This window comes from Malania oleifera, chromosome 5, assembly GCF_029873635.1.
Source record: "Malania oleifera isolate guangnan ecotype guangnan chromosome 5, ASM2987363v1, whole genome shotgun sequence".
Classification (NCBI taxonomy): Eukaryota; Viridiplantae; Streptophyta; class Magnoliopsida; order Santalales; family Ximeniaceae; genus Malania; species Malania oleifera.
Genome location: NC_080421.1, coordinates 20222978 through 20248290, shown reverse-complemented (window position 1 = coordinate 20248290; position 25313 = coordinate 20222978). Strand labels below are relative to the sequence as shown.

Genomic DNA, 25313 nt, shown 5'->3' with positions numbered 1-25313 from the left:
AAATAAGTTTTGGGGATATTGATGAGGACATTATTTTATTGACCACAAATGCATCGGGTATTCAGGTGGATGATCATTTATGTCAGCTTCCAATTAAGGCACTTCCAGGAATTGGTCGTGTTTTAGAGGAGAAGCTGAAGAAGCTCCAACTTGAGACTTGTGGACAGTTGCGTATGATTTCCAAGGTTTTTCAATGTTTAGTTTAAGTCAACATTCTTAGTCTTAATTTTTTAAATTGATGTTTTATCTACTTCAATTATGTTTTATCACTTCCTGACTTCCTGTTATTAAAATTTATTTACTTAAGTAAACCTGATGAAATCATGTTTTGATGCGACGGTAGTATGTGTTTCAGTTTTTTTTTTTGGGGTGATATTTTTATTTTATTTCTTCCACAGTTGTCTATTTTATGTTTGATTTCCTGCAGTTGCCTTTTGGGAGCTGTAAGCAAGTGTTACCTGCAATTGTTATAGTGCAATACTGAGTATTCTTTAATTGGAAATGTTTGTCATCTTATTTGTGTTTACAATCTTTAAAGAATGCGGTACTAAGTATTTATTTATTTTTGTTATCATTTTTTTTTTGTTCTATTCTTACTGGAGTTTGTTTATATTTTGGAGTAGGCATTTGGCTGGACATAAGTAATTTGACTCTCTCTCTCTCTCTCTCCCTCTCTCTGGAGCTTATTTAACACTAAAAAGAGATTATAAAGTACACTACAATTTCTGGTGAATCTCGTTACCATTTTCTGACAAGAGGTGATATGATGAGTTGACTCTCTTGTTTGTGGAACAGTTTACTTTTTGAGTTATCCGACTCTCCATAAAAGCTATGATCCCAACCAATTGTGTCAATCTGACAGCCCTTAAGGTCAACAAGAGAGTCTAGAGGTCAATATAGGAAAGTCCCTCTTCATGTTTTGAAGATTTTAAACATGGAATGGATGATGCCGTCGTGGATTTATCCAATGGAACAGAAAAAGAAAAAAACTACTCTGTTCTAAGTTTATGCATTGGCTCATTTTTACAAAAAAATTGAAAACTATGGTTGGATTTGAATGTGCAAAAACACAATGCCAAAGTCAATTTGTTTGAAATTCCTAAGCTACGCTAACATGATTGTTGCTGCACATAATTCAGATCATGAGCTGTTATGAGTTTGGCCTACCATTTCAACCAACCCAGTGAACCAATTAATGCATTGCATGTGCAATTTAGTAAACCTTGTATATTCTAATATTAATTCTAGTTTCTACGGACAGGCATTTGTTTAGGTTTTCTGTCATGCCAAATAATCTATTATTGTTTATTTATTTATTTTTTTAATTTCTTCGGTGGAATTTGCAGTAACTTTTGGAATTCTCTGAATAAACTTTTTCCGGGAATAGTTTCCTAATCAGATAATTTTCTTGCCATGCCTGGTTAACTGTTATATCTATTGATGAATGTGATGTTTATTTCACTTCTTTTATATTTTGAGAAGCGTTCTGAATATTGTGAAGCTGTCCATGCAATTCACCATGCACTTCTTCTTGGTTTCTCCAGGAATCCCTTCAAAAGGACTTTGGAGCAAAAACCAGCGATATGCTTTGGAACTATTGTAGAGGAATAGATAATCGGCTGGTTGGAGTATTCCAGGTCAGCAAAGATCATGATTTGACCAACTAGATACTTTTGGAATGCTTGCATGCCTTCTAAAGTTGCTAAATTAAATAGCTATATGTTTGTGTAAATGGTCCTTTGACTTGTTCTTGCATATCCTTTTTTCACAAACATGCTATCTAGTTTGCTGTTTTCTAAACTTAATTTTCAGTAACTAGCAAAAAATAAATTTTAATAATCAAGTCTGGTGATTTGCAGTGAATTGGGCATTTAAAATTATGGGTGTAATCGGTTGCTAACGGTTCGGTTTCAACCTAAACTGATAGCAGAACTAAAATTCTCAGTTTCTAATAATAGAAAATCGATACCGAATTGGAAAACGCAGTTTGGTTAAAATGATCTCTGTCAGTTTAATGGATCTGTTTTTTCATTGATTGATGAACATTTTTAATTTATACTTTGGGCTCCAGCTGTAAATGCTTAACGCCCTTCAATGAAAATTTTAAACAAAAAAAATCCAGGGACTGTCTCCGCATGCCAAACCTGCCCTTTACAATTAAAATTTTAAACTTATAGCGTGCTGCAGCTGGCGTGCTTACCTTCCTTTAGAAGAAGGCCCAAAGCCCATGGTGATGAAGCAGACTGAATCAAGCTGCCATTTTGTAAGGGGAGCAAGGCTCTCAAATATTTGTGTGCATCTGATGTGGGACACACAAATGGCTGCTGCAGCGGCTGCACTGCTTTCTGACTTCTGAGTTGTGAAAGAACACACACAGGAATGAAGAAGTATCAAGTGTGGAACTTGTCCATGTTGATGGAGGAGGAAATAGCCCTCATCCACATTTATAAATATTCCATCCCTATTTTAATTTCATTATTCATATCTATTCTTTGCTAGAAGAAGTCAACAATAAATTGTTATATAATCTTCAGAATTAACAAAAAAAAAAAAAAACAAAGGAATAATGGTATTGTATATAAAATGTAATAACCAAAAACCAAATTTGAAGATTTAACAAACCGGAACTGAAAACCATAAGTGAAAAATCAAACCGAAATGTCAAACAGTTTGGTTTTGATCTTCTGGATTTTGGTTTTTTGGTAATTTTTGTACAACCCTATTTAAAGTACTATTATCAAACAAAGAATCAGAGATGGACAATGGCATGAAATTGAGTGCAACTTACAATATTATTATTTTTCAAATTAAGGGTTTTACAAATCTTGCTAGGATGCCTGTATGTTTAGTTTTAAAACCTGGACCAGTGTTGACCAACAGGTGAAGCTTGTGGTTGGTTCGACCAGTATGTATGTATACATGCATAGTTGTCAAATTGTGAATCGGATTCCAAGTTCGGAAATTGAGAATTGAGAATCAAATCAAATTGTAAGATTTGGTACAAATTTCCAAAGTCAATTTGAATGACATGCATGTATTGATATGTTAACAAGAAGTAAATTAGTGCTATACATTTAAATTTTTACAACTAAAAATTTCATATTTCATGTGTGCACTTCACCTGAACAAATGAAAACGGAATGAGTCAAGACATATTGATTTAAAAAAAGAACTTTATGTTACTTGAGTGAAAGAATCAATAAAAAATAATAAAAAACTGAACTTTTGGTGCTTATCAACAATTAAAAAAAATATTTCATGCATATTCATTTTGAAATTAAAAGAAACAAATAATTTACTTTAAAAATGATAATAATTGCACAAACTACTAAAAAAACCAACTTTTGAATCAACAGAATGAAACATGAGTACCACCTTTAGCCGGTGAGTGTTCTACCCACCCCTTCTCTAGCAGAACACTACACTCCTCCAAGAGTGAAGAATGGTTTTTTAAAGGCAACATGAGACCTAAACTTTTATTTTCTCCTTTTTTTTTTGGCACAGAACTGACATGAACAAGAAATGATAGGTAATCGTGTAAAAATAAAACTATAAAAGAATAAGAAAGGGGTTAATCACTACTCAAGTCTTTTAGGAAGAATCGTGTGAATTGAGAGTTCCAAAATGATTTGTTAGATTGATGAGGTGAATTGATAGATTCGGCAACAATTAGTTGTTTTTAGATTTTCTTTGTCTTTAGATTTGCTTGTTAGATTTGAATCATTTTGGTGCGGAATTGATACTAATCATATGAATCAAATCACAGATTGTAAGATTTTAACAAATATGTATGCATGTGTATATTTCTAAGAGGATTTCAGATGATGCCGATGTTGATACTAATCATATGAATCAAATCGCAGATCGTTAGATTCTAACAACTATGTATATATGTATGTATGTACATATTTGTATGCATGTGTATATTACAAAGAGGATTTCAGATGATGTTGGTGTTGATAATTATCATTATTATTTTAAATTGAATAAATATTAAATAATAGTGATAGAGGATTAATATTTTGAATTTATTTAAGAGGGAAAATTTTCAATTATTAATAAATATTAAATAATTGTAAGATAGATTTTTATTTATTTAAAATTTATTTAGATGATGTTTGGGTCAAGGATTTTATTCAAGAAAAGAAAATGAAAGGAAAATAAGAAGGAGACCCATCTTCTATTTTATTTTCTTTTTGCATTAAATACCATTAATAATAAAAATATGTTCATAGGCAAGTTACATACGAATGACTTCCATTCTAGCTACTGGAGCATCGGTTTCCTAAAAATCAATTCCTTCCTCTTGATTGTAACCTTGTGCTACTAGCCTAGCCTCGTTACGGACAACAATGCCATTTTCATCAGTGATTGCATCATTTATGTTCTTAGGTTCCTCTTGTGATAGGAATACACAATGATCACATAGGTTCCTCTTTTGGCAATTCAGCTTGTTTTTTAGAGTCATAATCAGATGGTTCTTTAATTTCAATGCTCTCTTCTTTGTTATCATGAGTTGCTAAGTCTTCTAAACTCTTTCTTATATCTAGATCATCATTATCAATGGTTTTAAAAGAGAATGGGTTGGCTTCATCAAATACAACATGAATGGATTCTACAACAGACAATGCTCTTTTGTTGTAAACTCTAAATGCTTTACTATTTACAGCATATCCTAGAAAAATCCCTTCATCGGATTTTGATTCAAATTTTCCTAGTTCCCATTTAAATAAATGTTAATGATGTGTAAAGTCATATTCTTGTTAATAAATTTGTTATATGTTTTATTTCCTTCCTCACTTTCCATAGCAAAATTGAGAAATTCAGATTCCCTCAAATTTTCCATTACCTTCCCTAATATTTTTCTGGTTTCAAACGAGGATTTAGGGTAAAAAGATTTAAAATTTAATAAATTATCTATATTATGCTACACATATAGACATTTTAGATGCACATGATGTATAATATGTATATTGTGATTATTCTGTTAATAGAACAATCATGTGTACAATATGACTTCTTTTACATGGGTAAGGTCCTCAGTTCTATCCCAGGCAACTGCTAAATTTGCAATATTTTTAATTTTGATGAATGCTGGGTTAACCTGCTCAACTCGCTGGGTCTCGCCAGGTTGGACAGAGTCACCTGAGCCTGTCTGGGTTGACCCTGGTTAATTCAATTTCCTTTTTAATCCCTTGTCCAGATCAGTGGGTTTACTGCTTCTGGCCCAACCGACAGTTAGTTTCAGTTTTCAGAACTATGATATTGATTTGATGTTTTACACACTGAGCTTTGAACTTTAGTGTTCTGAGATTGGATGAGGGGGAGAACCTTTTACTGTGCGTGCTCGAGAATAATGTTTCTCGAAATAGTTGGGTTAAATTCACGAAGGAGGCAGTTTCCTGGCTCGCCAATGGTCTATCAACTTTCGTTCATTGGAAAGGAGCTCCAGAAAGCATTCGCAAGGGAAACCTTCATTGCTGGATGGCGATTAGGTGGATGTGGGTGGGGAAGTTTTTGGAATTAGGGCTGAGGGGGAAAGGTAAGAACTTTTCAGTGTTCATTCCTGGAGGTGCAAAAGGAATTGGTTGGCGAAGATTTGTGAATTTGCGTAGGAAATTTGTCACGATTTTGAAGGAGCATGCGTTACAAGCACTTCAGTTCCAAGCTTTTGGAGTAAGGTGGTGATGAAAGAAAAGACATGCGAAGGTTGCTCAAGTATTCCACAATCAGAAAAATCATCTTTGGTGCGGGGTCGATCTGTGATTGAAGGATTTTTTTTTGGGGGGCTTGGTTGCTGTTACCAGATTACTGCACAGCTCAATTGGAGGTGAACATCCATAAGTTGCAGGGAACTAGGGTTCCAGTGGTTGCTGCTAATCTTGCAGAGGTGGCAAGGGCTGCGGTAAGGGATGATGAGGCTACAAAGTCTAGGCCTGTTTGTCTGGTACTCATCCTGGATTTGGGCCTGGTTTTTAAGAAAGGTGGTGCTTCTTTTTTAAAAAGTTGGGCCATTTAATAGAACAGGCCCAGTGTTTTGACAGGAATGCTATGAGCCTTTCTCTGGATTCAAAAGAAGTCTCTTATAAACAGTGGCTTTCACAGATAGGCCTTGTATCCAGAAAGGCTCAGGGAAAATATATGGGTGTTCAGGCCCTTCCCTTGCACGACCCTGTTTCTGAACAAGTCCTCTTTCCTAGCCAAAATTTGCATGTGGGACTGGTGGGTATTCAACGAGATATTAACAAAATACAAAATTCTCTCCAGCTCTCCAAAATAAGCATAGAATGGATCAACATTCAGAGTGTAATCAGGATGATTTTAATTTGGTTTTGAAATCAGTTTGTGAAGAAAATGATGATAATAATGTGTGTGTCAGATTGGCTGTTGATTCTGGTTTTTTGCATAGGGATTAGAGGCTGGTGTCGACAGGATTAATTGAAAAGAAGAAGCTGGATTGGATAGGAAATCTGATGTTTCAGGATTTAATTCTGAAAAAATTATAAGGGTCCTAAGGTGCATACTCGTCGGTAGGCTGCAATGATGGGTGCAGAAATGAAGAAATTATATGAAGCAAATAGAGAGCATCTGGTGAGATAAGACCAAAAATTATAAGGAGAGATTCTAAAGGAGAGTTGAGAATTGTGGAAGATACACTTGCTAAGATGAAGGATATAGCAAGTGATGGAGTTAGCAAATAAAGGAGGCTAAGAAATGAGGAGATTTTTCAGATAATGATAGTGATGATATCAGCGAGTTTGAATGTGATGGTGGTTTGCTATTGGATGAGATTTGGGAACAAAATGAATATGTTTCTGATTCCTGTGGTGTTATTAGGGACCTATCATATGTACATCCTACCCCATTGGAAGGATTGGAGGGGTTTCCTATTTTTGAGAACAATGGGTTGGATAATAAACTGCAGTGTACGGATGGAATTTTACCTACACCAGTGGAGGTGATTCTAGGAAGGACTTAGAAGCCCAAGATATAATGGATAAATTGGATTTGAAAATGTGTGATGCTGGTGGAATTGAAATGCATTTTGATGGGGGTAAGTACAAAGCAAAGAAGTGTCAAAGGGAGATTGCAAATTTAAAGTGCTTGGTGAATTATGATGGAAAGGGATTGAAAAGGGGTTTTCTTGGAAAGGAGTACTCTTTGGTTATTTTTATTTTTATTTTTATATGTTCTTTTTTAATTTTCATTATTATTATTTTTTGTTTTGTTTTTTGTTTTTTCGATTTTCTGGTGGACCTCTTCCCCTTAGGTTGTAATTTCTCTTTCTCAATCTAATGTACCTTCTTTTATTATCTAAAGAAAAAAAAAAATACTTCTTACATCTGATGAGGTTGTCAGGAAATAATATACTGTCTTAAATTGAATTTATTGAAACTGTGGCTAAATAATTGTATATTATAAATCTTTGACATAATGAAAAAGGATTCTTGGACATGGATACTTATGATAAAGCACTTTGAAGTAGTTTGAATGGAGGCTGAAAAGAGCAGGACTCTTATATTATCTGTTTGTCGATGAAAGAATTTCAGAACCATAATATTAAGCCAACAATTTTTCTGGATTGTATATTTCATTTCCACTCCTATTTTCCTACTCTAATAATATGTGCAGTTCATTCATTTCTTTTGTTTATCTTATTCTTGCTCTTTCTCGCTCGCCTTAATGTTGTATCATTTGAACATTTACCTTTATATCAGCCCTCTATGTACATCATGTTGCTTTCAGGAAAGCAAGTCTGTAGGTGCTGAAGTGAACTGGGGTGTGAGGTTCAATGATTTGGAAGATGTGAGTACTATGATGCTTTAGAGGAGTTAATTATTATTTTTTCTTGTTATTATATATTTATTTATTTGGATCATTTGACTATTTCAGACCCGACGGTTTATCTCAAATCTTTGCAAGGAAGTGTCTTTACGGTTGCAGGGTTGTGAAGTGCAAGGGCGCACATTTACACTGAAGGTTTTATCCTGATTGTCTATGCATTTGAATGCTTTATTATTTATTATATAGTGGTTTCTATTATATTTTCCTCATAATTATTCTAGTGGTCGTTATATAGTTATTTAGAGGCTTATTATATTTTGACGCATTAACTGAAAATGAGAATATTTGGCTTATCCGATTTATTAATCTCAATTCAGATAAAAAAGAGAAAAAAGGATGCTCAGGAGCCTGCAAAGTTTATGGGCTGTGGAGACTGTGAAAACCTAAGCCACTCTATGACGGTACCGATGGATCAGTTGGCTCTTATTACATGTGCGCACGTGCATGCACACACAAACACTGTCTCTGATTCGATACTTGAGGTCTGGTTCTGAATTTTAGGTTCATCGATAATGTGATAGGTTCCAGTTGCTACTGATGATGTGGATGTACTTCAAAGGATAGCCAGACAGCTTTTTGGGTTTTTCCACATAGGTGAGTTAGATTTGGAAAAATTTACATGAAACCTACTAGTTTGGTTGTAAAATTATTGCATAAATTTTTATGCTTACTGGTTTCATCTTCAGTATGTTATGGAGTAGTGAATTAAGCTTTGGTCAGCTGACAGAGTACTTTGCACACCAAAAGGCTAAAAGCCTGTAGCTTATTCTACTTCAATATTGATTCTCTATGTTTTCAAAATTTGGGTGTTTGAATCTGTTTCATTTTGATCGTATATCACAATGTCATGTTTTGAGCACACATGCTCTGCAGCTCCCAAAATTTCGATCAATTTTAAGTGCATTGTGTTATTCCTTAATTGTTTTGCATTAAATGCTCATATAAGAGGTAAGGCATGCACATCATGCCTCCCCGGACCCCCAGGATGGCATCGGAATCTTGTGCATTAAGTTTTGCATCTTTTAGGGTGAGCCTTGTCCGTATGGTATGGCTTTTACACTGAAGCTTAAGTGCTCACGAGTCACAGGTTCAAGTCATGGAGACATATTTTCCAATGGTGGGGGTTATATACATCATGCCTCAAACCTCAATAGGGTGTGGTAGCCTTGTGCACTGTGTTGCATTTTATTTTGCACTTATATGTTCATACTGTATGTTTTAATGACTGTCTTTATTGTTTTAAATGCTTCCATTGCTTGTTTATTTAATAAACTCTACCGAATTGAGCTTGACATTCGAGGCAGTTCAATCATGTGGTGTTTTAACTGAGCACATGTAGAATATTATGCCAAAGAAGTTGTTGGGAGCTTATATACCCGGCATGGGATTTTGTCCTAGGGAACAAAAGCACAGGGTTGCAATTTCACAGGCTTCTAGCAATTGAAGTTATTGTGCATGTGATATCTTTGCTATGTGGAATTTGTTTGAGAAGTTACATATGGACCATAGAAAGGAAATTTTTATAGCTTATCTTTATAGCAATTATGAAATATAAATGTTATGATGCTAGCTAAAGTCACAATTACAATTTTAGCATTAAATTTGTTGCAATAGTATGTAACTAAGGCGATTATGAGCCTCATATATTTTCCTTTTCTGTTTTAGTATCCTTACAAAGACATGGATCAAATGTAAGGCACAGGTACCTAATTGACTTGATAGGGAAAAACCAGGCTCAAAACTCGACTTGAACTCACTGAGCCTATATTATCTAAGCTCAAACTTGGCTTGATGAATATCTATAAAACTCAAGCTCAACTCAGCTCGACTTGATTCGATCTGAAATCTAGTGCGAGCCATTATTTATGATATAAAACATTCCTTAAAATATCAACACTTAGGCTACTATTTTTTTTTTCTCCAACTTAAACTTGATAGTAGCTTAGCAAAATACTATTTAAGCATAATAAAATTCGAACATAATAATAAAAGTCTACATAGGTAAGATGAGCATGTCAATTTGCCAAGTGCCAACAAAGCAACCAGGCAATTAAAGTTTAGTTGCATATTTCCAATAACCAACATAAGAATAATATAATACCGTTAATTAAACAGAAAAATGCTATGAAATATGCTTCTTTAGTTCCTCTTGATCTTCTTCGTTCTTTCGTGTAGTCCAACCTAGTTTTCCTTTTAAACAAACCAAATTCCCTGAAATGATACAAAACAAATGTGCAAAAAATATTAATTAAATCATATGGTCCAATTTAGAAATATAACTTAGGAGTGAGGATAAAAAAGAAAAGTTAATTAACAAATAAAAAAGGAGAGAACACAACTCAATTATGCTACTACATTGAAATCAAGATGACTATTGGTTGTAAAATTCTAAATCATTCTTAAGATCATTAAATGTTTTGTGATTTTCACAATAAAAGAAAAATATATAAAACGAGTTGATATGAAAATGATTACCTCAGCTAAAAATATCAAGGAATATTCAAGATGATCTCTTTTGGTGGTTGCTATTTGTTGACTAGCAATCATATAAGAAGAGTTATAGATTAGTGTTTTATGAAACATTATTAAGAAAAAATAAATTCCCTAAATCTTACTTTGTTCTTTTCCTTCACTCCGTGAAGATTAAGAAGCCAATCCTGCACAAAGTAACACTTCCACTGTTCCTAGACTCAAAGAAGTACAGCATGTTCCAAACGGTGATGGTTTAGTCTTGTAGACTGTGGCATCTTTGTAGTTTGATGGGAAGCTTGGAGGGAAAGGAATACTCGTGTATCTTTTTTGGAAAGAGGAATCCTATTACTTCGCTTTGGGATAGGATTCAGTACTTGGATTTTCTCATCTTTTGCAGCTGGCAGTTTTGAAGGGTGCCTTTCTTGGATCTTCAAAGAGATTGGAAGTCAGTTTTATTTTGATTGCTAGTCTATTTTGGTTTTATTTTTTATACGAAGATTATTTTCTCCTATTTGTACAATTTTTCCTTTTTAACGAATATATCTTCTTTTTCTATACAGAAAAAAATTTTCTGTGAGCCATTGCGGTGATAGGAATAGCCAAGACATCTACTGCCATCTTTGATAAGTCAAGATATTTCAAATTATTTATCTTCCACCAATCTAATGCATTGAAATTACTTGAATCTCCTTTGCACATGTTACACCCCTCATCTAAATAAATATCTAAATCGTATTTTTGTGTTTGAATAGTTTCGACCCTTCTCAAATTGCGTAATTGACCATAGAACGGATGAAGCTTGTCCACTTTTAATTCCAACGTGGAAGAAATAGCCACATTGTTTTCTCCATTTGCTCACCACAAGATACATTTTTTAAATTCAAATATTTCCCACGGATCTCATACAAGGCTTGTTTAACTTTTGCTATATTCTCTCAAGATTCATTTTTAGGAAACATTTTTGGAGAAGTAAATTCAACAACCCTCATTTTACACCTTGGATCCAAAACAACTACTATAGCCATCAACAAATAACGTTCACCCAAATATTATCAAACTTTTCTTTCATTTTTGTGACCTTTGCACGAATAAACCAATCATCAAACTCTAAATTCATATCCAACAATACTTCCACATTATGTAGTTCGTTAAGAGTTAAGTTTGGACTTGGATAGTCTGTACCATAAATGATGTTGGTGGCAACACTAAACACTTTTAGGATTTCACAAACTTCCTCAACCTTTTCCCAATTTTCTATGGGCAGGTTCTCGATCTTGGAATCTAGGAAACACCTCTTTGAACTTGATTGCATCAACCAACATCTCATAATTTGAGTTCCAATGTGTCTTGCAATCAAGAATCAACTTATGATGTGGCAATTGCAGCTGTTGTGCAATATTAAGAACCTCTTTATCCTCATCTCACTTCCATTGATGTAACTCATACTTTCATGAATATCCTCAATGATTCTTTAGTCTTTTGAAGATCGTATTGAACCATAATATTTAAAATGTGAGCACAACATCAAATATGAAACATTTTATCCCCGTGAACCAACCTTTAGTTCTTGAGAATGTGTCCTTCAAGATCTAATGCAAGAATCATTGGCACTAGCATTATCCACTAAATTAGAGTAACAAGAATACAAAAACATAAAAGAAGAAAAAAATTATGTTAGAATTATATGATAAATATTAAATAACATTCTAAAAATAATAGGAAAAAACTTATTATAATATAATATTTGAAACTTCATTCTCAATTCCCCATTTGGTCAAACACTTGTAAATGACATTCACTATTTTAGTGCCATGGTGAGGAAGGGATGTAGGTGAACAAGTTAGAACATGCTTTTGCCACCTCCAATTAGAATTTAATGAAAAACATGTTTTGAAAGAAATATGTATTCAATCTTATGTGGTTTGGAGTGCCACAAATTAGTTGTCAAACAAACTTTAACATTCTTTAACAATGAATTCAATTTCCTCTTTTCAATGACATACACTTTAAAACAACCATTTCTACAAGTTTGGCGTGAAATCTTTTGTTGTTGGGCATTCCATGCTTCTGCATCATGTTAAAGGTTTTCTTTTCCAAAATTGAAAATAGATCTTGTGCATGAGTATTCGATGTGGTGCACCTGCCTGCATCTTTCCCATGTCAAACTTGCCATCATGTAAAGCACTAAACCTTTCCACTGCCCGCTTATGGCGAGTTGATTAAGATGGCATAAAGTTGATCTTTTGTTGTTTTAGATATATCCTTTGCTACAAACATGTCTTTAAGTGCCTCCCAAATATGAGTTGTTCTTTTAGTTGCAAGGATCTTAAAAGTACGATGACAATGGATACACTCTGCTTTCTTATTACGGTATATCAATTACTTTATATGCCTGCCAAACTTTAGATCTCTTTGGTCTCTTTCTACTTCCAAAGGGATTCTCATCTTCCTCCTCATCAACATCTTGAGTTGTCTTTCATTGGCATTAGCCATATCGCCCTCATTGGGGGTTGCATTTTTTCATTTTTCAACTCATTTTTGCCTCAATTTCCTAACTCATCACTGGATGGTGGGCAATTTCTCGATCTAGACTCATTTGGAGTAGAAGATAGGCCTAGTATTATTAATGATATTCCTATTATGAAAACAAATTAAAAAAATTAATCCATTTTATTGCAATGAGGTTGTGTTTGAAAAATTTTGAATTCAAAAAATAAAATGTAGTTTAGAAAGAGTAAGAACTAATTTTATAAAAATATCAAAACATAATTCAATGGGATTTTTAGAAACGACAAACATATACAAAAAAATAGAAAAATTGTGCAAAAAATAAAAGGTTGTACAACAAAATAAGAGGGATTTCACAACAGAAGTAGCCAACTTTATGATAAAAGCTATCAACCTATGCCTGCAACAATGTTGGCTAGGTCTGAATCATCAAAAACAAATAAACAATCAATTGGAATCTGAGATATACTTTTTGCAGTCCCATATATGTCAATGCTAGAAAGCAATTGCCTGAATCATCAAACACAAATAAACAATCATTTGGAATTTGTAATATATGTTTTCTGGTCTATATATATTAGTTCATAAAGTAGTCCATTTTTGTTTTTTTTTCCCCATGAACTTTAATGAGCAATTTAATGCCTTTTTTTTTCACTAAAAATATTTGCACCAATTTAGGTTATGGTATGATTACATAATTATTGAACATGCAAATAATTGTGGGTAAGGCCAACAGAAACACAAACATTGTAGAAAACTAGAAATAATTAGCACAAATTTAGATTTTATTGGAGCTAAATCAGAACCTTTGGACCCTGGACAACCCTTTTTGGACCCCCTTGGGCAGCACCAAGTGGAGGAGCAGGGTTTCGACCCAAGACATGCTCTAGGTAAGTTGTATAGGGGACAGGGCAAGGACACAAAGCTAAGACTGCACAAATCGAACCCAAGACTTCCAAATTACTTGGTGATCCTGCGTTTTGAGATGTGTGCCTTCACCATTGTGCCCAAGTATGAGGGCAATTTAGGTTGAGTTATAATATATATTATTGAAAATGCAATTAATTGTGGGTAAGGTCCATGTATGTATACACATATACATGTATGTATGTGTGTGTGTGTGTGTATATGTATGTTTATATATGTGTTTGTGTATATATGTATGTGTGTGTGTGTGTGTGTATGTTTATATATATATGTGTGTGTGTGTGTGTGTATACATACACATACACACCCAACACGATGAGTCCTCCAATGACCCTAAACACTATAAGCCCTTTAACGAATTTTTGAGGAAGACGACACTCGACACAATGGTCTCCTTCTAGCGACATATCCCTCCAAGAACTCAAGCATGGTGATGCGTGTGCTCTTTCCCCATTTAAAATCCTACGCATAGAGATCCTTGCCTTTGGTGCTCTCACCTTCCTACCCCTTCGCCGACTCTAGCTTAGAGATTTCACTTTTTTCACAGATTTTGCCATATTTGATTTTGTATCTCGTAGAATTTGCCATAGTCAACTCTCTTTCCTTTTGTCTTGGATACGAGAAATGGGAGGTCATTCTAATGTCAAAATGGAAAAAAAGGTGTTCAGTGTGACCCGTTTAGACTCCTCGACATTTTACATCATTGAATTTGCAAGATGGCATGTTTTCTTCCTTGTTTTGAAGAAGGAATTTGTTTGGGTGACAAAAAGGGGTGGGTCGAGGAGGGGCTCGCATCATAGTTAATATAGGCCTTCTTTCAAATGAGAGGGGCGATTTTCTTCTCTTGAAAAAAGAAAATAGTGGAGGGAGGTGCTTGGACATTCGAATACTATAGGAGGTATAGTCTATGAGGTGGAAATCTTTCCTTGTAGTCTGCTGGAATTGTCAAGGCTTAGCAAGACTCAAGCGACATACTTAAGGACAGGCTAAGGTGTGTTGATTGTGGTTCTTGGAACGTCCATAGGATGGGGGCAGGGTGCTTTGGTGATGAAGGTGGCTAATATAGAGAACACTGAATCCTGTAGTAGTGGGGATTGGGAGGGCTTATTTCTTAAGTCCTTTAATTAAGCACATTATAGCTAATGGGGGTCTTTCAAAATTTAAAAATCGCAATGGGTTTGAAGGGCTGAAAAAAAGTGGGCTTTTTGTGTAGGGCCCAAGTCTACTGGGTCTATAAAGACTAAATTAGTGTGGGTTGAGAAGTAGAGGGCCTCTTCTCCTAATGAGGCTGATAGGTGTGCTCTAATTGTTGTTATGAAGCCTTACAGAACTGAGAGGGGAGAGATGGGTATTCTTATTCACAATGCACTAACTCACACTAATGGACAGAAGGCTGCAATCAGTAATAAGGAAGGCAGAATAAATGGTAATTGTTCAACGTTTGATGATCCTTGCTCATAGTAGGGAGGGAAGCTTTAACCCTATTAGGAATTTTCGGATTGGCTTATAGTATTTCAACATAAAAAGGCAGTTTGGTACACAAAGCTCCCACATATGCAGGGTCTAGGGTAGGGGCGGACCACAATGGGTCTATATTATACATCCTTACCTTACATTTTTGCAAGAGACTATTTCCACGCCTCGAATCCATGACCTCCAGGTCACACGGCAACAACCTTACTATTGTGCCTAAGCTCCCCTTCACAGTATTTCAACATAAATTTGACAAATCAATTTTCTCCTATACGTTCATATTTTACGGAGAATCAGAAGACTACTTTTAAAGAGGAAACAAATTTTGACTCTTTGTTTGTTATGGAGGATGATACGAGCAGCAGGTGAATGTGAGAAAGAACTATTAGTTGACTAGATGAGAGCTGAGTTCGAACTTTATTGAAGAGAATGGGCTATTTCAATTACTTGAAGGAGTGAATGGAGATGGTGATTTTATTGGCTCGAGGCAGAATTTACAATTTGGGAACACCTCATGGAAAATGGAGAAAGAATGCCAAACATGGGGATACTGCATGTATGCAAACAGGTAAAGATTCTATTAACATTTTTCAGATCAATTGATTGCCTTAAATGATAAGGCGTCTTTGCCTTCTAAACTTGAGCTTAACCTCCTTCATGTGGATAATTTGAATGTTTTCGCTTGGATCTTGGGGGAGTAATGGTGATAATGCAGATGCTTCTTTTAGGGGATTCATGTTCTGGTAGAACTAGTAATGGTATCATTCCCCTTCCTACCCAACCTTTTTTTGTCTCTTAACACTTTATGCCAAAGGGGGGATTCTTGTAGGGGGAGAGGGGAGGGCTATGAGTTTGGCTCTGAGGGAGGGGAGAGAGACTTTAAAGACTTACACAAACTCCTAGAAGATTCGGGCTTGAAACTGATAGACCCCTAAAAAAGGAAGCGAGGTTGGGTTTGGGCGCCAGAACCCACGAGAGAGGAAATTTTTTTTTTTTGAAGAAAGAATTAAGAAATTTGGTCTCTTTTATTAAGTGTTAGGGTCGTAAGGGGATTGAGAAGGGTGGTAAGCGGGTTAAGATATGAAGAATAAATTGGAAAGTGAGAGGGTTAGGGGGTATGAGGGAGAGGAGCCTGGTCTAGGAAGTTTGGTCTAAGTACTCCTTGGATGTTGTTATGAGTTAGGAAACTAAAATGGAGATGATTGACCAAGGGATTGTTAGGGGAGTATTTGCAGTGGTCGATGTAGGGAATGGAACTCCTTACCCTCTCGAGGTGCCTCTAGTGGTGTTCTGGTTATATGGGGTCTATCTCTGAAGTGGATAATTTGGAGGGATTCTTTTCCTTTTCTATTATTGTCGAAGTGAGAGGGAGAGAGAGGGGGGGGGGGGGGGAGGGGGGGGGGGGGAGGGGGGGGGGCATTGGTGGGTATCTTTTGTGTATAGTCCTCCTAGATCAATTCTTAGGAGTGATTTTTGGGATGATCTTGATTAAGTTTTTTTTTTAATTAATTTTTTTTAAATTTTTATATTTTTGATCACCTAGGTAGGTAGTGGAAGGTGACTTTTTAATGCAGTAAGGTTTTAAAGGGAGAAGAAAATGGGGGACATAATTAATTAGCAATTTGACTTGTTTATTAGGTAGTGTGGCTTGAGAGGTCTTCTAATGCTACTTGGTTTGTGTGTCTCTGTGGGGGGGGGGGGGGGGTGTTTAAACAGCGGTGGCCAGTAGACCGAATAGATTTCTGTTTTGTAGTGTTTGGGAGGACGAATTCTTTTACCTCTCTCAAACTATTCTTATGAGACCTACTTGATCACTTCCCTATTTTATTGGAATCAAGTAGGGTGTCTTGGGGTCCCACTCCTTTTAGGTTTGAGAATATGTGGTTGGACCATGCCTTTTTTAAGCTTTTAGTGAAGAGCTTATTGAAGAGGACATGGGGAGCAGTTGGAAAGGCATTAGGTTTATGTGAAAGTTGAAGCGTTTGAAGATGAAATTGAAAATTTGGAATAAAGAGGTGTTTGGGGATTTTAGAATTAGGAAATCTAGTATGTTAGGTGAGCTGAAAGTTTTGGATAGAGAGGACGAGGAGACTAATCTTTTAGAGAGTGAGGAGGCAAAAAGAGTCTCTCTAAAGAATGATTGGAAGATGGTCTTTAAGGAAATGAGAAACAGGAGGTGAAAGACCAAATTTAAATGGGTAAGAGGAGTTGATTGTAATGTTGGCTTCTTCCATAGATTGGCTAATGGAAAGATGGGGAAAAAATATGATTAGGGAGTTGGAGGTGGGGAAAGGGGAATTATTAACGACCCTGATAGGATGCCTATGAGATCTTTAATGTTTTTTGATAACCTTTATTCAAAGGGAGAGGTTTGTAGACTGATGGTTAAGGGGTTAGAGTGGAATCGCATCTCCAGGGATTAGATGCTATGGTTAGAGAGACCTTTTGGTGAGGAGGAGGCGAGGGGGTAGTTTTTGGGATGGAGAGGGATAAGGCTTTGAGTTTGGATGGTTTTAATTTAGCTTTCTTTCAAGATTGTTGAGATACTTTTAAGGATGGCTTGCTTAAAGTCTTTGCTGAATTTTATGGGAGCGAGATTATGAGTAAGTTCATTAATTCCACTTTTATTGCTTTTGTGCCTAAGAAATCTAGGTCCATTAAGATAGAGGATTTTAGGCATATTAGTCTAGTATCGAGTGTGGTTCTAGATAAGACTATCTCCAGCTCAGATTGCTTTTATTTTTTGTTTTTTTTAGGGGGGTGGGGGCTGGGGTAGACAAATAGTGGATGCTATTTTGACAGCTAAGAGGTGGTGGAGGATAGTTGTAGGATGAAGAAGAAGGGTTTCGTTTTCAAATTGGATTTTGAGAAGGCCTATGATAGAGTTAGTTGGAGTTGTTTGGACAAAATTTTTGTGAGAAAGGGTTTTGGTGAGCTTTGACATCGGTGGTTAAGGGGTTGCTTATCTAATGTGTGGTTGTTATGGATGGTGAACCTAAGTCTTGGTTTAGGGCTTTGAGAGGCATTAGACAAAGGGATCCACTTTCCCCTTTTTTGTTTGCCCTAGAAGCTGATGTGTTGAGTAGAATGGTGGACAGGGCTGTGGATTGGGGTTTGGGGGTTGGTGAAAGTTTGGTAGTGGGGAGAGGAGTGGTCATCTTTAGTTTGTGGATGATACTATTTTCTTTCTTGATGATCATAACCCTTCTTTTAGATGTATTTTTGGTATTCTCCATGTCTTTGAGAGGGACTTGGGGCTTAAAATAAATATGGGGAAAATTTGATTAGAAAATATGACTGTGCCCGCTAAGCAAGTTAGGGAGCAATCTTTTGAGGTGTGGTGTGGTCTTTTGGATTGGACTTTGACTTACTTAGGGGTCTCTTTGGGGTGTAATCCTATAGATCTGTGAAGTTTTGGAACTTGGTAGTGGAAAGAGTGCCAAGAGGCTTAATAGCTAGATGAGGGAACCTTTTTCCTTTTGGGGTAGAATCATCCTTATTCAAGTCTGTTTATCTATTTTCCTCGTTATATTATTTGTCTATATTAAGATTTTAGTGAGGATTGCCAATAAGATTGAGAAAATAATGAGAGATATCTTATGGTTTGGAGTTAGTAGTTTTCGAGATCATTCAATGAGGTGGGATTTGGTTTGCAGGTCTAGAATGGAGGGAGGGTTGGGTCACGGAAATTTGATATCTGAAAACATCACTCTCTTATATGAATGGTGATGGTGTTTTCACCTAGAAGATCATTCCCTTTGGTATAAAATGATTAGAAGTAAGCATGCGTTGGGTGAGAATGGGTGGGATACCCATGTTAGTTCACAAGTTCATTAGAGAGTCCATGGAGATCTATTTCTTAGATTTATCCCTTATTCACTCCTCATAATAATTTTGTGGTGGGGAGGGGTTCTCATATTTGCTTTTGGAAAGAACCGTGGTTGGAGAATGATGTTTTATCCATATCTTTCTTGGTCTCTTCCGTAGTGAGCTTAGGGAAGGATAGTATAATTTTTGTCTTTGTGGTTGATTCTGTTAGCACTTTGGTTTCTTGGTACTATTTTAGAAAATCTCTCAATGATGGAGAGTTAATGGAACTTACCCCTTTTTTGTTGTTTTTGAACAATTGCCATCTTTCTTCTGCTAGGGATACTCGGTTTGGGCATTGGATCAGTCAGGGGTGTATTTTTGTAATATATATATGTGTATATATATATGTAGTTTTTGACCCGTTCCAACTCTTGCTTTGCTCTATATTTATCTATTTAGAAGGCCAAAGCTACCCCAAAAATTAAGGCTGTCATTTGGTTAATGATGCTTAATAGAAAAAATACTAATAATCTGTTGCAGATTAGGAGACCTTTGAAAGCCTTCTCTCCATATGTTTGTATGCTTTGTTATTTGAATTCTGAAATGGCATCTCATTTGTTCTTACACTCTGATTTTTCTTGGAGTATTTGGAATAAATTATTTGGCGTGTTGGGAGAAACTTGGGTTCGCCTAGCATTAGAGGAAGGAATGTTGCTATTTATTTTGAGGGTTTTGGAAGAAGCAAGAATAGGGCTGCTCTTTGGAAATGCGTATTTTTGCAGTGCTGTGGGGATTACAGCTGGAGCATCATAATGCATGGTTTTTTTCAGAGAAAAAATTGAGTTGGCAGTTGGTTAGGGAGAAGATCCAATACTTGTCCTCTTTATGGTGAATTTGCTTGGATGCTTTAAGAGAGTTAGCTTTTCGGAAGTTCAGTATGAATGGAGGAATCTTTTGCTTTGATATTTCATATTTTTTATTTGTTTTTTTATCTTTTTTTTTTATGGTTTTTTTTTTTTCCAAAAATTTGACAACAGATGTCTTTTTCTCCTCTTTGTAAATTCTTTTCTTCTTATTGCATCTCTTCTTTTGCTATTATATATCTTCTTTTACTATAATATAAACAACAACAACAAAACCAAGCCTTAGTCCCACTAAGTGGGGTCGGCTATATGAATCCTTTTCCGCCAATTTATGCAATCATGGACCATTTCTTTTGATAGATTCAAGGATATTAAATCCTTACTCACTATCTCCTCCCAAGTTATTTTAGGTCTACCCCTATCCCTTCTATTGCCCCCCACAGTAACTAAGTCACGCTTCCTCACAGGTGCACTATAAGGCCTATGTTGCAAGTGTCCATACATTCTGAGTCGTCCCTCCCTTATCTTGTCTTCTATAGGAGCTACATCTAACTTACCACGAATATGTTCGTTCCTTAATTTATCTTTCAATGTTATACCACTCATCCATCTAAGCATCCTCATCTTGATAACTTTAACTTTTTGGATATTATGTTTCTTCATCGCCCAACATTCTAATCCATATAGCATAACTGGTCTTATAGCTGTCCTATAGAACTTCCCTTTCAATTTTAAGGGTATTCTACGATCACATAGCACACTTGAAGCACTTCTCCATTTTACCCAACCTGCTTTAACTCTATGCATTACATCATCTTCAATTTCTCCTTCAGCTTGCATAATAGATCCAAGGTATCGAAATCTACAAGTGCTATTTATTTCTTCATCATCAAGTTTAACTTTGTCTCTAATATTCCTCCTATCATTACTAAAATTACATTTCATATATTCTGTTTTATTTCTACTTATCCTAAAGCCTCTAGATTCCAAAACTTCTCTCCATAATTCTAACTCAGCCTCTACCCCATCCCTAGTTTCGTCAATTAATACAATATCATCTGCAAACAACATACACCATGGAACCTCCTTTTGAATACTCTTAGTCAATTGGTCCATCACTAAAGCAAAAAGATAAGGACTCAAAGCAGATCCTTTATACACACACACACACACACACACACGCACATTATATGCATATGTATACTGAAGATGCCCAGATTAAGCAGCCAAATTGGAGGGTAATGAAGCCATTCAAACGTTAAAAAGGTGATCCATAGATCCTCCAGAATGAACCATTACCATTTATCCATGCACATGCACACACACATCTCAAGCCCTTGCTCGTTGTATAAATCAACCAAACAATACCTGTCAAACTTCATTTGACCTTTATGAAGATAGGGTGAGAGATCTTGAGGTCCTCACCTGCTGGAGGAACAGATTCATCAAGGACCACTTGTGTTGAAGACCAGAGGCGGGTGGATGGTGGACCAGATTTTCCGAGTGCCAAGGTGTGCCTTTGTAGAGGGGTGGAGATGAGCTGCGACTATGAGCTCACCAAATCCACCAATTGCATGCTAGATCCGTTGAGAAGTGCACGATATTTGCAAGGAGCTCACAAGATCTGCCAAGGAGCTCACCAGATCATGAGCTAACTTGGGGTGTAATGAAGATAGCATCTTGCATTCTTGCTGTAGTGAGTTGTGGCAATTCTGGTGAATAATGACTGAAATGTGGAAAACTGGAACTATGGAAGTATGAAAATGAAACCCCAATTTTAAGAAATGCTAAATGTCATACTTTTGAAAAGTTTTCTAGGAAAACCCATTGTCGGCATGCACACTGCCCTCATGGCTTGTAGGTTAAAAATATGATATAAAAAATCCATTTTTTAGGTATTTAGGTTAAAAATACAATATAATATAATTATTTTATATAGTATATATGCGTTAATATATTATATTATATATAAAGGCTTGATTAAGCTTGTGAGCTCGCAAGTCAAGTACTTGGGGACTTGAACTCGACTTGATAGGAAGGCTGGATAGCTCAAACTCCACTTGAACTCAATCCTAGTCGTGTCAAGGTGAGTTCTAGGTTGAACCAAGTTTGAGTAGTTTGCGAGTAGGCTTGACTTACTTGCACCCCTACCTACTCCTTTTGTTGTTATAATGTGTTGCCACCAGCCTTTGGTGGAAACCCTCAAATGGGATTAGATGCTATAATCTCATAAATAAGAGTGTGGTATGGATATTAGTTTTTCTTGAAGTGTCGATGGTTCATTTTGACTTCTAGCTTCCAGATATAGGCTTGAAATGGAATACTATATGCAAAATAATAAAAATTATTTTGATATTCATTTTAGTGACATGAAATACAACTCAACTTCCTAAAGCTATTATCATAAGTGCCTAAGATTAGTTTTTTCATGTTATATTGGGCAATGCTATAGCATTTGATTGAGGATTATCAGGATTCCTTTTCTTGGGTTTTCGGACAAGTTGTGTGCCATAAGATTGCACACTGGGAAAAAAAATGCTTTTCATAATTTGTTGAATATTATCCATTGCGTCAAGATGTAGCTAGCTGAAGCCGTTGCTGCATTCAATGTATTTCACAACTTTTTATGCAGAATTACTTGTAGGAGTACATCTTGGATCTGTCAATTATGTTATGATTGGAGTCCTAATCATGGCGACCTGGTTGAATTAGGCGAAGCTGTAGGTATTATTGCAGGTCAATCTATTGGAGAACCGGGTACTCCACTAACAAGAAGAACTTTTCATACCAGTGGAGTATTCACCGGGGGTTATGGCAGAACATGTACGAGCCCCCTCTAATGGAAAAATCAAATTCAATGAGGATTTGGTTCATCGTACACATTTTAGTTTTTGTAATTTCTTTCTGTGTCCTCATGATTTATGTAATTTTATTTTCTTTCTTCCTTGTCATTTTTTAAAGAATGTAGTTAATGTGTGTTATTTGTTTATTTATTTATTTTTATTTTTTCCTCTTGTTATTTTTTGGTTTATTTACCTGTCACAGTGGATTAATATGATTACCTGGAACTTACTGATGTTGTTAGAATCTTTTGTTAATGCAAACTTGTGCCTTATCTTACAGCCCAAACACTAATATGGATCCTCTGGGGCATTGAATAGCTTTCCAGTGGCCATGTTCACTACTTTTTTCTCTTTCTGATGCATGGGTTACTATTATATTTGTCGGAGTTTCTTTCCCTATGTAAAATAACAACAAAAAAACCTGTTCCTAGCTAACACAAAAGAAATAGTCTGATTTGTTTCTATCTTTTGTTTTTCCCCACCTACATTTATAGATGCAAAGGACATTCGAGGTATTGGGTTGCAGGTTTCGAAGCTTGAAAGTGCTGATAGTGTTAAGCAAGGTTTGGGTTATATCTTATGTTATTTGACTCAGTTTATTCTTAGCAGTAGTTGATCTACTTTTTATTTGAATCATGTTTTCAAATGCTTGACGTATTGCCACACAAGATGTGGTTCAGTATTACTTATCGTTGCTTCTAATTTGCTTGTGATTCAATTTTCATGGAACTCACACTGTATACTGATTTACTGGTTCAAAGGACAAGAGAAGAACTCCTTGCGAGCATGGCTTGCCTCTGCCTCAGCGGCAGGTGCAGAAAGAAAGCATAAAAATTATGATCTACCTAAGGAGAGGAGTAATATAGGTAACATATATTTTTAAATTGTATTGGATTCATAATTTTGTAGTTTTTTTTTTTGGTTTGAAAACATGTTTGTTATTTAAGTGGTACTATGTTGTCAAGACATAATGATCATATTTATTTGCCTTTTCTTCCTTTTTCTTGGGGAATTGGTTTAGACAGTCTCCCAAATGGGAACACAGGGATAAATGGGACAAGGAACTGTGGATAAGAAAACAGCAATGGAAAGTTTACCATGTTTCTCTCCTTGCATGTATTTGATGACAGTAGGCCACTACGTTGTATTCCCTGTTTTGTTGTGTAGGCTTATGAAATTATGCTTGTTTAGTGATGGTAAACCACATTCATTGGACTATCAGAGCAGATAGAAAAGTTTTACTTTCTGACTTGTTAGGCATTAAATAAGGTCTTCTGCTTTTAGTTACTCAGTGGAGGGAAAAGATCGTTCATTGTTTCAGAAGAGGGTGCTTATAGATGGGGTAGGAGCTTTCATGGAAAACTCTAATTCATCAGAAGAGAACCAAAATTTTCACAAGTGATGTGGAACTCCATGATTTGTTGGCATTTATTGAGTGTGAAAAGGTCAATTTATTCCAATAAATCATGTGACTCCACACCACTTGTGAAAATTTCTTCAAATGAATGGCAATAGTCATTTTTTCTTTTGATGAATAGTAGAATTCTTTATCCCTGACACTGAAAACCTCATACTTGACGCGTTACTGGGCTGAGTAAGAAGGGTAAATGGACTGGGAAAGCCTTGGTCAGAAAACTAAATATTGGAAAGCCCATTGAAGCAGCATGTCATCTTTCTTTGGAAATCGAAACCAGGGGGATGCATCGAAGGTGAGCATCTCGACCTGTATGGAGCTTGCCAACTCCAGTCAGCAAATTACCAAGGCATTTTCATCAGGGAGGGAGCTCTGAAGGAGGTTGAAGAGGTTTTGAAGGACTTCAAGGGACGAGTGGCCTTTTGAGTCGAGCCTTCATTATCTTCAATCGGAGGAATTTAACAAGAGGGATGCATTGAAGGCTGGAGAGGGGTTTATGATTGAGGGGACTTTACAGGACCAGCAACAGTGTGGAACCAAGGTGATTTCATCAGGGTGGCAAGTCTGGAAGAGATTGAAGGGGCTTCAAAGACCTGGCACTGGATCCTAATTCTCTTCCAGTTGGAGTTGCGGCAGAGGATGAACTTGATGGTCAGTCTGCTGAAAAAATGGGAATTCCTGCAAAGGAATTGTGCTCAACTTCACCTAATTGCTATTGAGACTGGAGCTCTTGCATGTCATCTGGTCAGGATTGCAGCGTTCAGATTGGTAAAGGTAGAGATAAACACTTGATAAGTTGGGGAAATAGGCTGTTGCTGCAGGAGACTCCAGTTGGCTGAGTGTCTGAATGGCTGCACCAATCCTTGGGCAGGTAATCATTATTATTTGAGTACAGGCTGGTCTGATCTGTGTGCTTCAGACAGAGTGATGACTGGGGGTCTTGCTCGGGTTATTTTCTTTGATGGAGAGGGAAGGGACAAAAATTGCATTGATGCTCCTGGAAGGGCATTGGAGGGGGTTGGGATTTTGCAGTTTGTTGATGGAGGGTTTGATTTTGAAATTCCTTCTGATGGTGATGATGAGCTGCTGTTGGAGAAATTAGGGGCGTTTGAGGACACTTACAGCCCTCCGTGCTCCACTGCTTCCTACTTTGCTGAA

At 36.2% G+C, this 25313-nt stretch overlaps 1 protein-coding gene across 19 annotated transcripts in view; it reads left to right on the top strand.

Moving 5' to 3' along the window:
• The window catches only part of LOC131155482 (DNA repair protein REV1), a 76188-nt gene that overhangs the window by 15436 nt on the left and 35439 nt on the right, over positions 1 to 25313 (top strand). For all 19 annotated transcript variants that reach the window (XM_058108647.1, XM_058108656.1, XM_058108662.1 and 16 more), the window contains 8 exons: positions 66 to 185; positions 1545 to 1637; positions 7747 to 7806; positions 7894 to 7980; positions 8163 to 8246; positions 8367 to 8439; positions 23236 to 23304; positions 23503 to 23607. In XM_058108647.1, the coding sequence (XP_057964630.1) occupies positions 66 to 185; positions 1545 to 1637; positions 7747 to 7806; positions 7894 to 7980; positions 8163 to 8246; positions 8367 to 8439; positions 23236 to 23304; positions 23503 to 23607 (691 nt within the window). The remainder of the gene's footprint in view (positions 1 to 65; positions 186 to 1544; positions 1638 to 7746; positions 7807 to 7893; positions 7981 to 8162; positions 8247 to 8366; positions 8440 to 23235; positions 23305 to 23502; positions 23608 to 25313) is intronic.